The sequence below is a fragment of the Eublepharis macularius genome, chromosome 10 (assembly GCF_028583425.1).
Source record: "Eublepharis macularius isolate TG4126 chromosome 10, MPM_Emac_v1.0, whole genome shotgun sequence".
NCBI classification, from domain to species: Eukaryota; Metazoa; Chordata; class Lepidosauria; order Squamata; family Eublepharidae; genus Eublepharis; species Eublepharis macularius.
Genome location: NC_072799.1, coordinates 91,199,536 through 91,212,870, shown reverse-complemented (window position 1 = coordinate 91,212,870; position 13,335 = coordinate 91,199,536). Strand labels below are relative to the sequence as shown.

At 44.5% G+C, this 13,335-nt stretch overlaps 1 protein-coding gene across 2 annotated transcripts in view; it reads right to left on the bottom strand.

The window, feature by feature from the left end:
* Positions 1-13,335, bottom strand: part of GABRA2 (gamma-aminobutyric acid type A receptor subunit alpha2) — a 140,882-nt gene that overhangs the window by 125,442 nt on the left and 2,105 nt on the right. For both annotated transcript variants that reach the window (XM_054989924.1, XM_054989923.1), the window contains exon 2: positions 11,100-11,212. In XM_054989924.1, coding sequence (XP_054845899.1) covers positions 11,100-11,212 — 113 coding nt within the window. The remainder of the gene's footprint in view (positions 1-11,099; positions 11,213-13,335) is intronic.

The window sequence follows — 13,335 nt, the reverse complement described above, 5'->3', positions numbered from 1 at the left end:
CCTAATTATCTGCAGAAATTTGAGCTAACACTGGCCAGTGGTTTTGCCATGTGTGGAGGGAGGAGGTCCAAACTGCAATGTGCATTTGTTGTGCCAACTGAATCAACTATCCTTCTCCTGTTGGTTTTCTACCTAACTTTTAAGTCTTTGGAAGATCATTTATCCCCACCTCATAGACTCTCAGAGGATGCAGGCCACAAAGTGGGCTCACCTCATTCACTCTGGAAGTCCAAAGTTGGAAAATTGAAGAGAGGCAAGTTGACCTTCAGGGAGACCAACTGCTCAACTCTCCAGGGGAACAGGTGAGTACAATGTGAGCAGTCAACATTGCTCACATGGGAAAAGATGTGCTTGCTCTCCACTCTCACTGGAGGGCATGAGGGGAGCTTTTGAGCCTCAAGGGAGAGGTCTGCCCAGACTGCCTCTTTCTTGGCCCAGTAGCTCAGCAGATTGGTGGAAAGCAACTCACAGGACTCTGAAAGTGGTTGAGGGTTAAGAGATAGAGATGTGGGGGTCACTATGTCCACAATCTCTTCCTCTTCCTCCACCATCCTCTCCTCCTGACTCATTCTGAAAGGCCTGGTGCTGGCCTCAGGGGAAACTGGGGAAGTCTCATCAATGGTGGACCTCTCCCCCAGGCCCTCCAACATCCTCTGAGTCTTTGGGGTGAGAGTGAGGGACGGAAAACACACGTTCCCCAAGCTCATCTCAAAAGGCTCCTCATGCTGCCCCCCCTCCCACTGCTGGGTCTCAACAGCTGGAGGAAGGGAGCCTCAGCAGCAGGCCCCTGCCCAGTGCCAGCCCCTGCCTCAGACACCTGGGTTGGGGGTGGCACTTCAACAGCTGCCTCGGCAAAGAGGACCTTGCGAACCCTCTTGCTGTCACCAGAAGCCAGGCTGGTAAATGCCAGCTGTGCTGGGAAAGGCCTCTTCCGCTCAAGTGGGGGATGAGCTGCCCCTCCCCTCCACCCCTCTAGATTTATCCTTCCTCTTTACCACAGGGCCTGTCTCTGGTCTCCTATCACTCATTTTTCTGCCCCCTGTGACCTACACTTAGTAACTTACCTTATTAAAAAGTTAATTTACCAACATACACAAAGCAACTAGCCAAAAATGAGAGTTTCTTTTAAAACATACCGACCTACCCACTCTGAAAGCTTGCTTTGGGGGTCTAAACCTGGAGATGAAGACACAGAACTTCAATCTATGACCAAAAAAATCTACTTTTAATGTGCCTGGCCTGGATCCAAGGGGCCAGAGGTGGACAGGGAAAGCTTAGTTAAATGTCACTAATGGACAGCCTATTTATGTATAGAATTTGAGTAGAACCTGAACTCTTCTTAATTCCTACAAAAGGCCTTTAAAGGGGGGGGGGGAGCACTGTTTGGTTCCTAAAAGCTACCAATTAAGTTTTGCTTTACAAGACCTACAACTAGCTTATCTTAAAAACACTTTTTAAAAATTCACAACCCTCTCAGGACACCCAAAAATTATAACCAAACATCACTAGGTAATTTAAACTAAACTAAACCAAGCACCCCAGCAAACACCCCCCCTCCCCGCTGGAGAAGAATAACAACAAACAACAATTGAACACCAAACCAAACTTATGGCAACAAAAACCAGAACCCAGAAAAAAACATGAAGCAAAAAACGCTGTAAAGAAACAGCACCTCAAGCCCCAACAACAGGGGAAAACAGCTGCCCCCCCCCCAAACAGGAGAATTTAATAAAATTAACTGGAACTATACCACCAAATAACAAATCACCCACAACAGAGGATAAAACAAAGAAGAACAAGCAGCCATTTTGGTTTAACCCACTTCAAACCAACCCCCCCCCACACACACACAAAAGCCCAACCAAAGCACCCCCACACAGTAAAAAAAAAAGTGTTTAAAATGCAAAGTAAAAAAAAAAATCGTTTCCCTTCCCCCCCCCCCCCCCAACTCTATCCCTCCCAGACACCAGGCCAACTCCCTGCCCCTAAAGAGAGAACAAACCCCGTGAGTTTATATAGCTCTCAAATCAGACAGCAGCAGGAGTCCTCCACGTACTGCGGCAGGCCTCAGCAGGCAACAGTAGGAATGCACTGGGCAGCAGGAGCCAGTTGTCCACCTCGGGTCCACAGCAGGCCAGGCCCAGGTCAGACAAGTGAGAGAGAGAGTCCACATCCAGCAGCAGGCAGAGTCTCAGATCTCTCCAGGCAGCCAGAGCGCACACACCACACAAAATGGAGCCTACTGAGACAAGCCTGCCTATTTAACTCCTTCCAGGGAAGTTTTAAGAAGTCTCTCTCCCTCCAGAGAATCCTACCGGCCAGAAAAGGAGAGCCCCTGCAAGGATTAGCCAGTCACTCCCCACTCCCTTCCCCCTTCCCCCCGCCTCACTCTCCCTCCCTTCTCCCCCTTCTCATCTGGTAAAAAAGGTGAGAAACGATGTTCCTTTACTGTTCCTTAGCAAAAGGACACCGAAGAGACAACCCAGCTGCTATTAATTTGGTAAACCAGTTTGAGAGCCGGTTTGGTGTAGTGGTTAGGAATGGCAGGACTCTAATCTGGAGAGCCGGGTTTGATTCCCCACTCCTCCACTTGAAGCCACCTGGGTGACCTTGGGTCAGTCACAGCTTCTAGGAGCTCTCTCAGCCCCACCCACCTCACAGGGTGTTTGTTGTTGTGGGGATAATAATAACATACTTTGTAAACCACTCTGAGTGGGTGCTAAGTTGTTCTGAAGAGTGGTATATAAATCAAATGTTATTATTATTATATTATTAAACTTGAGTTCAGGAATAACAAATCTGATTCAGTATTCCCTTTTGAGCTTGGTAATACCAAATCTTACCAAATCAGGTAAAATTCGGTATTTTAAAAAGAATACCAAACCCGAATCGCACATCTCTAGTTGTATAAGAATTTGCATATTTTTCTAACTTTCTTTTTTGAGGGAACCATTTTATCAACTTGTCTATTAAGGTACATAATGCACATAATGCAATCGCCGACATGGGGACTAGGGGGACAGCCTTACAGTGGCTGGTCTCCTTTCTCCAGGGTCTGGGACAGAGGGTGGCGCTCGGGGGAGATCTATCACCCTGTCACCCTTTGGTGTGCGGGGTTCCGCAAGGGGCGATACTCTCCTCGATGTTATTTAACATCTACATGCGCCCCCTCGCCCAGTTGGTGTGGAGGTTTGGGCTGGGCTGTCATCAATATGCAAATGATGCCCAGCTTTTTCTGTTGATGGACGGCCAGCCAGACACGGCCCCAAACAATCTGGCCAGAGCTCTGGAGGCTGTGACGGCATGCTTGAAACAGAGCAGGCTGAAACTGAATCCGGTGAAGACGGAGGTCCGGCAGCTGGGACGGGGGCTGCCAGATGTTGGGATCCAGCTCCCTGCCCTGGATGGGACACCACTGGCAACTCTGCCAGTGGTGAAGAGTCTGGGTGTGCTCCTGGATGCCTCACTGTCGATGGAGGCCCAGGTCTGCATTTTTCCATCTCTGTCAGATCAGGCAACTTGCCCCCTACCTGATGCCCCAGGACCTGGCTACAGTGACCCATGCAACGGTCACCTCCAGGCTAGATTACTATAACTCACTCTACGCTGGGCTCCCCCTGGGCCTGATCTGGAAACTACAACTGGTCCAGAATGCGACAGCGCGGGTCCTGACTGGTATATCCTACCAGTCACATATCAACCTGTCCTGCACCAGCTGCACTGGCTTCCGGTTTAATTATGAATCAGGTTCAAGGTGTTGGTTCTTATCTTTAAAGCCCTGAGTGGGTTGGGACCGGCATATCTTCGGGACCGTCTCTCCCTGTATGTTTCCCGGAGACCGCTTTGATCAGCAGATATATGTTTACTGGTGGTCCCCGGCCCTAAGGAATCCTGCTTCGCTTCAACCAGGGCCAGGGCCTTTTCAGTCCCGGTCCCAGACTGGTGGAACACTCTGTCAATGGAGACCTGGGCCCAGCGGGACATATTATTGTTCCGCCAGGCCTGTAAGACAGAGTTTTTCCACCAGGCATTCGGTGGTTGAAGGGGGCGGTGCCATGTCAGCCTCCCACCTTTGGGGTGGGGGGGTTCTCCCCACCATTGCACCTGGTTAATTTATTTCATTGTTGTTTATTGTATGTTGATTTTAGAATTGTTGTTTTCTTGTTTTTATTGATTTTAACTTGTTCACCGCCCAGAGCCCCTGAGGATGGGCGGTTTATAAATTGAAATGTAATAATAATAATAATAATAATAATAATAATAATAATAATCTACAGAGAACCCTTAAATATCAAAGGATTCTTAAGAGTCCTGAAAATCCTCATATTCTGTTCAATGGAGGTGCTGGCCAAATTCTTTATACTTAACTGCTGCCCATTGACACCTGAGATGTACCCCATAACACACTGAAATAGGCCAAAGCTATCCAGCTGGCAGTATCAGTATTGGAGGATAACTTGTCTTTCAAAGATGCTTGTACACCATTATGGCTTTTCTTACTGAGAAGCTCCTGAGAAGCTTCAGAGGAATTCAAGGGTTCTCTGAAAACTATTGATACGAAGATGAGAAAGTATTGAGTTACATGGATCTCTGTGCGCAATGAAGAATTCAAGGTAGCTCTAAGTCAACTTTGTGTTCTACTAGCCATTTTCTGGAATATAAATTTATGCAATGCTCTTAAACACATTACTTAGACACAGAACTCAAAATAAATAGTAAATATTCATTAGAACATATTTCCGCTAAATTTCTTATATTTCCACTAAATTTCTATTGCTCGTCTGCTAAGAATTCAAAAGGATTTTGGAGGGCCTTAGACGAGGCACTCTCAAAAAACCCTTTAACCTGAAAGAGACAGAATGAATAAACCAAAAATTCTTCTATACTATCTCTAGCCTTCTAACTAGTTTCCCCATGAAAATAAGAACAGCAGCAGTGTTGGGGCAGTAGATCCTTTGCAAATGCCAAGTCCTGCCAGCCTCTCTTTGCAAATGCCAGGTCTCTGGAGCCAGCCCTATAGCCCTATTTTATATCCTATATTCAATACATATAACAAGAGTAAATTCATAATGGCAGCAATAATAATAATGTCACTGACACCAATCAACATTCATCTTTGTGTTGCAGGTCTGCCAAAACAAGTTGTTCTTCGAAAGACTGCGATAGCAGAAGGTAAGTGTGAACCCAGTCGTCAAAATTCCAACTTCAGGTAACAATCTAACTTATTCCTTATCTTCTCAGGTAGGATCACAAATGAAATGCTTGGGGCACGATGCCAAGAGCCCCTCCCAACAAGATGCCAGCAGAAGTGACTCATTTCGCGTGTCAGCTTTATCAAAGGCAAAGATTTGATCCTTTATTTAATTCAGCCTTGACTGTTTCCAATATTCAAAAGGGTGCATCCCCTACTGACATATACCGTGATGGTATATGGCCGTTCTTGTGGCCATTATGAATTTATTCTTGTTATATTTATTGAAATGTATATTGAAATGATGTTTTTAAAATATTTATTGTGAGACTCTTGTAATGTGATTTGGAATTCCTGTTCATAGAAATTTGTAGGAGCACTTTGAGCACTTTGCACTTTATTGCACTGTTTACATACCATAAAAATCTATAAAAATCTTTATAAATTTCTAATTGGTTTGAGATATTAGCTTTGATTGATTGTGGTTCAGCTATGTAATAGGCCTGGCAAGGGGGGGGAACCCCTTCTGTTTTTAGTCTAGTGGTTAAGAGTGGCAGGACTCTAATCTGGAGAGCCAGGTTTGATTCCCCACTCCCCTGCTTGAAGCCAGCTGGGTGACCTTAGGTCAGTCACAGCTTCTCGGAGCTCTCTCAGCCCCACTCACCTCACAGGGTAACATACTTTGTAAACCGCTCTGAATGTGGCATTCAGTTGTCCTGAAAGGCGGTATATAAACTGAATGTTGTTATTATTATTAACCTCAGGATTCACTTGAAGAAGCGAGAGACTGCCATGGCACAGCTGCCAGCAAGCCAGCAAGGAGGTTGTTCCATAAACACTTCTGGCGCTCTCCCCTCAGGTCTTGCATAGGGAAGGAATGTCAAGCATCTCTGATGAAAATGTTTGGCGTTGGTGGCCAAGAAGGGGGGATCCAGAGAGCATCAAAGAACGTCCCTTGGTGCATCACCAAGATTATTTCTGTAAATGGACACCATCCAAGATTAAAGACATTGGCTTTCATGGGTTTCTCCAAGAAGTCCGTCCTTGAAATATGCCCCCTGCTTGTACCACGTTGAGCAGGAACATGCTGCACTCCCTTTACAGGGCTGCCAAGGATTATGTACAGGAACAGTTCTCTTGCGCTGCTGGGAGAAGTGTGCACTTCACGGCAAGGCTTTGCCCCACACCGAGGTTCTCGACGAGATACACATCGCAGGCAACATCGCTGCCACCATCGAGATACACTTATCGGACTGAGTAGACAGAGGCATCACCAAGGGATACATGGTGACAGGTGGCAGCATATACAATGAAGGCGGCAGCAGCACAAGCAGGCCTCAAGAGCATTTACGACATGGCCCACAAACTTCACCTCAGAGTGAAGTATGCACTGGGTCTGAGTTCTTCTGAGGAACCTGCAGAGGATCCCATGAGCAGTGAGTTCCAGTGTCTCCTCCAGAAGTGCCAGTGCCTCGTGTGTCACTTCTTGCTCAGCGTCAAAGCAACTCACCAACTGCAGGCCAGGACAGGCATGCAGCAGCGTCACCTGGTCAGTGACATCATCACTCATGATGATGTCACTCCACCCATGCCTGTCAGGCTCTGGATGACAGAATACAGCAGACAGATCCCTGGTTCATTGTAGCAAGACACAGGTCCTTGGTTAAATGACTTTTATTCAGAAATCAGCTCTTTTCCATATTCAGGTCCAAAGGTCTACTTAGGAGTAAGCAGCTAAGTAGTGCTAGTAGAAATTTGACAAGAATGGCAACATGGGAAAAACACATCCCTTTTCTACCTGACTTTCCTTCCCCCTCCCAATGCCCAACAATTCATTGTTGTTCTTTTCTGTGTGAGAACGTTGTGCATATTTGTGCTATCACACCACGAAGAGAGAAGACACATCACAGTCCGGAAGAAAGGTTCAAAGTGGTAAACAGACAACAGCCACCTGGGAACGTGTGAGAACCCACTAGAACACTGGCAACAGGAAATGGAATTATACCAGGCAATTAAGCATCTAATATTGGCTTGATTTAATGGGCACAGTCAAACACGACAATGCCATTCTCAAGCACTCTGTAGAGCAGCAGGCTACCCTCATGTGGCTCTTGGGGAGATGATGAAGGGCTGCCATAGCCTGCAGCTCAAGGTTCCTCTGACCCTGTGAGAGTGGCTGCGGAGAGAGAGGAGAACTTGGGTTTCCCAAAATAACCCCTCACTCTCAGTTTCAGCATAAGGTCAAGCAGGATCCATCTTCTACAGCAACTGAGCTTGCTCGCTGTTGCCTCGTGCTAGCAGCTGGATACTTGCTTGGTTCTGTTCTGCGGTGTTCCCCACTGGCTCGGGGTTCTGCTTGACTGCCATTAATGACACTGCTTCCATTCGGCTACGTTGCAACAATGTGCCTTGCTTCAATATATTGTCAAAGGCTTTCAAGGATGGAGAACTATGGTTGTTGTGGATTTTCCACGCTGTATCGGCGTGGTCTTGGCATTGTAGTTCCTGGCGTTTCGCCAGCAGCGGTGACTGGCATCTTCAGAGGTGTAGCACCAAAAGACACAGATCTCTCAGTGTCAAAATGTGCCTTGCTTCAGTTTGATTTGGGTGAAATGGATTTGCTTCTCTGGTTTGACGTTAGTCTCCTTGCTTCACCTTGGTTCTGGGGGGAGGGGTCCAATCCCTTGATTCAGTTTGGTTCTGTTGGCTTTCTGTGTGTGGAGCTTGATTTTGGGAGTGTGCCTTAGCTGTGGCAACCTTGCCCAAGTGTGTTTCTGCAGTGAGATTTCGCTTTGACTTTTTCCCCAGAAGCAAAAATAGAGTAGCTAGGGGCACCTTGATCAGGGGCCCATAGAATCGGACTCCAGGTTCCAATATTCCTGAACCTTGGGTGGTATTTATAGGACATTCAAGAATCGTTTGCTTTCAGTCATCAACCAACAGGGAGACTGCAATGAAGAAATCAGAAGAAGACTGAGACGTGGAAGAGCAGCTGTGAGGAAGCTAGATAAGATTCTTAAAGATAAAGATGTCTCTCTGAGAACCAAGATAATCCAAACTATGGTATTCCCCATTACTATGTATGGATGTGAAAGTTGGACAATGAAGAAAGCCAACAGGAAGAAAATGGATTAGAAATGTAGTGCTGGAGGAGAGTTTTGCAGATATCTTGGACAGCCAAAAAGACAAGTAAGTGGGTACTAGATCAAATCAAGCCTGAATTCTCCCTAGAAGCTAAAATGACAAAACTAAGCCTATCATACTTTGGTCACATCATGAGAAGGCAAGATTCTCTGGGAAAGTAAATAATGCTAGGAAAAGTGGAAGGCAGTAGGAAAAGAGGAAGACTCAAAACGAGATGGCTTGACTCAATAAAAGAAGCCACGTCCTCCAGTTTGTAGGATCTGAGCAATGACAGAATGTTAGGGAGGTCTTTCCTTCATAGGGTCGCCACAGGTCAGAGGCGACTTGACGGCACATCACACACACACACACACACACACACACACACGAGTAGTTTGCTTTCAAATTTGGTGGAGTTTGCTTGAAAAGTGCCAGCCCTAGTCCCCTGGGTAGCCCCCCGATAGTTTTCCTCATAAGGAATAAAGGCCAAATATATCAGAGAGTCTCTGATCTGTCTGAGACGGATCAGAGAATCTTTCCTGAATTTTGAGAATTCAAGGGGTTTTTTGCCGGGGGAGGGGGGCGGGATTCCCAAATCTCAGATCTGGATTTCCCAGATTTTTTTTTCCTTTTGGTGCACACCCCTAGTTAATTATTGTTATTTGGGTATATGCATGAAACATTTTGATTCCGCATTAGATATTTTCATGCATTGAGTATACTAAATGGTATCTCGACTATATTGACTTTACATTACCTCAAAACATTTTAAACAATATATAAAATTTCAAAAAATGAGAAATCGAAGCGTCTTCTAAAGATCTGTTATGCCGAAACATCAGTAACCATTAACTAGTCTTACAGACAGGTGATAACTTTCAGGAAAGCAGGGAAAAAGAGGAGACCCCCTTCCACTTCCCTTGGTTCTCTGTTAACATAGAAAACGCCCCTTGGAGTTGTGGGGTCTTGACAAGGAGCAACACTTTCTATCATTTTCCATAATTTTTTTTTTTGCAGTGAGGTGATGCTCAATGAAAAATTATTTCCTCAGATTAATGAGAAGTGAAAATATAAATGGCATATTAAGTGTTTTTCAAAGGAGCTCTCTCTTCACACACTCCCATTCAATGATTTGCATAGCTAATTACGTAGGTCATCAAGAAACACCCCAACCTCCCTGCAAATTGGGTTCGAGAAACAAACCAAATGAAAAACTCCTAGCATGAACACATAACACAGACACACAAAGTTTTTTTCCAGTTGCTTGGATGTACAGTGTAATCCTATGAAGAGTTACTCCAGTCTAAGCCACTTAGGAAATTATTACATAGTCTTCATAGAAAGAGAAGCCAGTCTAGGCTCCATCGGTCTTTGTCTCAGTCACTGCCCCCAAATCTGTTGGTTTTTTCAAGAGTCCATTCTGCCCATGTCCATCAGCCGATACACAAAAGCAAACAGCCTTCCACGACTCCTTCCCTTCACGTGTCAGAAGCATTTGGGATCTACCAGTACGGTGAGTTTTTCTTAGTGAAGATTATCCATATTTTGTCTTTTTCGGGTATAAATTAAAAAGTGAAGGAGTGTACCACAAGTGATTTCTGTATCATCTCCACCTCCAGATAAATGCATGGTTGTTATTTATCTGCACAGGGGATCCAGATAGTCAGATATTTTCCAGGGGATCCCTTAACTTAGCTAGCACCGCAACTCTGTGGCTTCTCTCACCACCCCTGGCTTACTGAATCCCTTCTGCTTGGGAGTGCTACATGGAATGCGATGGTATGAAAATCATGGACAGAGACTGTGGCATCACGGGCAACAAGTCCTCCCAAATCACATTGTGATTTTTTCCCCCTTCGTTATTCAGTGATTTAAAATGCTTTAGCAGCCGACCACTTCTTTGCTGTAGCCCTTACTATATGGCCCTTAATGCAACTACAAAACCAGAGGAACCTAGCAGCAAACTAACTTTCCCAACCATGATATCATGCTAGATGGTTTGTCTCTTTGTGTGTGTTTTAAATTGAATTTGCTTTGTTTCTGGGCAATCCCACTCTCCAGAGCAAGAACGGCTATCCCACAAGATGCAGCTAAAATAATATTTACTCTTCCCCAACCAAGCAGCTTGGCTACTCCAGCCCATTTCTTTTCCATGAGGCAGGATACTGCAAAACAGTAATAATCTAAGTTTAGCACAAGCAGGAAAAAAAGTCATTTTGGAAGACCTGAGTGATATGCATCTAAAAAGCTTGTGCGGGTTTATCTTCAAGACCTACCTATGGTCCAGTAAAGGTAATTCATGAAAGAGGAGCTACCTTTAGCCCTGACAGAAGGTAGTTATACAGTAAAGGATGCCAACGCTTTCCACTGAGGTCACTGAGAATCTCTCAGTGGTAGGCTACTCATCATAAAGCTATAACCGACAGAATTGAAAGAAACTACACCAGACCCTTCCAGTGAACACACTAACACACTATTTGTATAGGATGATGCAGCTTTGTTGGCCTCAGACATACTATTAAACCCATTCCAAAAGAGCCAATCAAAATAATGACCATCATGAAGAAAAAAAACCCCACACAACTAAGTTCGCATTATCATGAATAGGACGATATTTCGCATTTTTAGATGCATGAATCAACTTTCTTGAAGCTAGGATCAAAATGTTAGACTCTAATCCTGTACAGAGTTGAGGAAAGGCATGCAGAGTTATCAGTCTGTACCTATGTGACATTCAAATATTCTGGAGTCTTCTTTCTTTACATAATCAAATTTTATTCATTACCTCCTAATCCAGGTCTTAGACGATTATCATAACCATCCAGAAGTCTGTCTAAAATTCTTGTAAAGATGGTGATATTTTTTGCTTCGTCTTCACTGGGGTCAGCCAACACTAATCTAAACAAACATTGTTTTAAAAAAAAATTAGATAAATGTGTTGTACATGCTTTTAATAAGCAAATAATACTATTTCTTGCCTCTGAGTATTCAATGAAGATTTACAGCGCAATCCTAAAAACACCTTGGGAATAAACCCCAACGAATAGACTTAAGTAGGATTCTGAGTAGACCTTCCTAGGATGCTACTGTTAACGCACTAAAGATACCACCTTTACTGAATAAATTGTGTTCAGCTTTTCAGACTGGGACCTACCACTTAACCTCACCATTAAGCATCAATATTATTTTTTCCAGGGCTTTTTTTTCTGGGGAAAGAGGGGGTGGAACTCAGTGGGTTGCCCTCAGAGAAAATGGTCACATGGCTGGTGGCCCCGCCCCCTGATCTCCAGACAGAGGGGAGTTGAGATTGCCCTCCGCGCCACTTGGCGGCGCGGAGGTCAATCTAAACTGCCCTCTGTCTGGAGATCAGGGGGTGGGGCCACCAGCCATGTGACCATTTTCAAGAGGTTCCGGAACTCCGTTCCCCCGCGTTCCCCCTGAAAAAAAGCCCTGATTTTTCCCCATTCTTCTTTTTTCCTCTCTGGACTTCTGCCTAGCCAAGAGATTCTCATCATTCGTTGCTAAACAAGACTTCAACTTCAGTTCTTAAGTCCTTAAAAAATAGCTTTTAAAAAAACAGGTAGCAGCAGCCCCAGTTCAATTTCCTCCACCTTACAGAGACTGCCATTGACATGTTGAAAACAAACTAGGGAAAACAGAGTTTTATTTGGTTTTTGCAGTTTTTCGCCTAAGTTTGTAAGAAGAAAGCTCATAATAGCAAATTCAACAGTTTGCCTCTGCTTTCCAAACCTATTATGAATGAAGTCTACAACTTCATAAAAATATAGCATACTGTGATCAAAAGAAGTCTACAACTTCATAAAAATTCAGAATGGGCTCTTTGCCCTTATGATCAGGGGGAATAAACAGCAGGGAAATCTAACTGGCAGACTCATCCGTTGCTACAGGGATGCATGGAAGCAGCATATAGCTTCCAGTGGTTCAATGAACAACTCGATTAGAAGGTACAAGAAACTACAGTTCTCGACCATGACAGCAGCTTTCACGTCCTTGATAGCCTCTACTATCACTAGCCAGCTTTCTTTGCTATGACTTCCCTCCCCTTTTCATAACCGTACATTTGTTTGGAAAAGGGAGTGTGAGCTGAAAGGGTTGGCAAGGAGCTCGGCAGGGCTGCCGACATTCCAGTGCCTCTCTGGGATAACTCCCAACAACAATCTGGGTTTTTCCAAGAGTTCTCTTTGAAAGCTCAAATAAAACAAGTCTATTGCAACAAGAGCAAGGAGTAAGTTGCCCGTCATTAATTTTATGAATTACAGACTCACCTATCCCAGTGACCTGCCATTTAGATAATAATCTTGTATAAATGGGATGGGCTAATAAATTTACCTATTTACACAACTGGTGGCAGTAATGTCAGATAATAAAGCAGAATTAAAATATGTGAGCATATAGTATATTGTGATCAAGAGGAGACATGGGTAACCAGGAGCTGGACTGGCAGAGGCAGCCCTGTTCAAAATACTGAAATTCTGCAACATAGTTCAATTCTGGAGGCCATCATTAGACCCAGTTTGGTGTAGTGGTTAAGAGCGGCAGGGCTCTAATCTGCAGAGCCAGGTTTGATTCCCCACTCTTCCACTTGAAGCCAGCTGGGTGACCTTGGGTCAGTCATAGTTCTCTGGAGAGAACTGGAGCCCACCTCACAGGGTGTTTGTTGTTGTGGGGATAATAATAACATACTTTGTAAACTGCTCTGAGTGGGCATTAAGTTGTTCTGAAGGACGGTATATAAATCGATTAATTTTATTATTACTACTACTTCTACTACTACTACTACTACTACTGCTTTAGAAATTAACTTTTGCACAGAGATGAGTATCAGGAGGTAAAATTTTTCATTGCTGCCATCTTGGGCAGCTTTCTTCTACATAGACATTGGGACTTATAAGCCATGAGGGAAATTTATCACGATCAATATATCTGCAAATAGCATGTTGGGTAAAACAGAGAAGCAGTAGACTCCCAATCTTAAATATTTGTTTAAAAACTCATCGCTT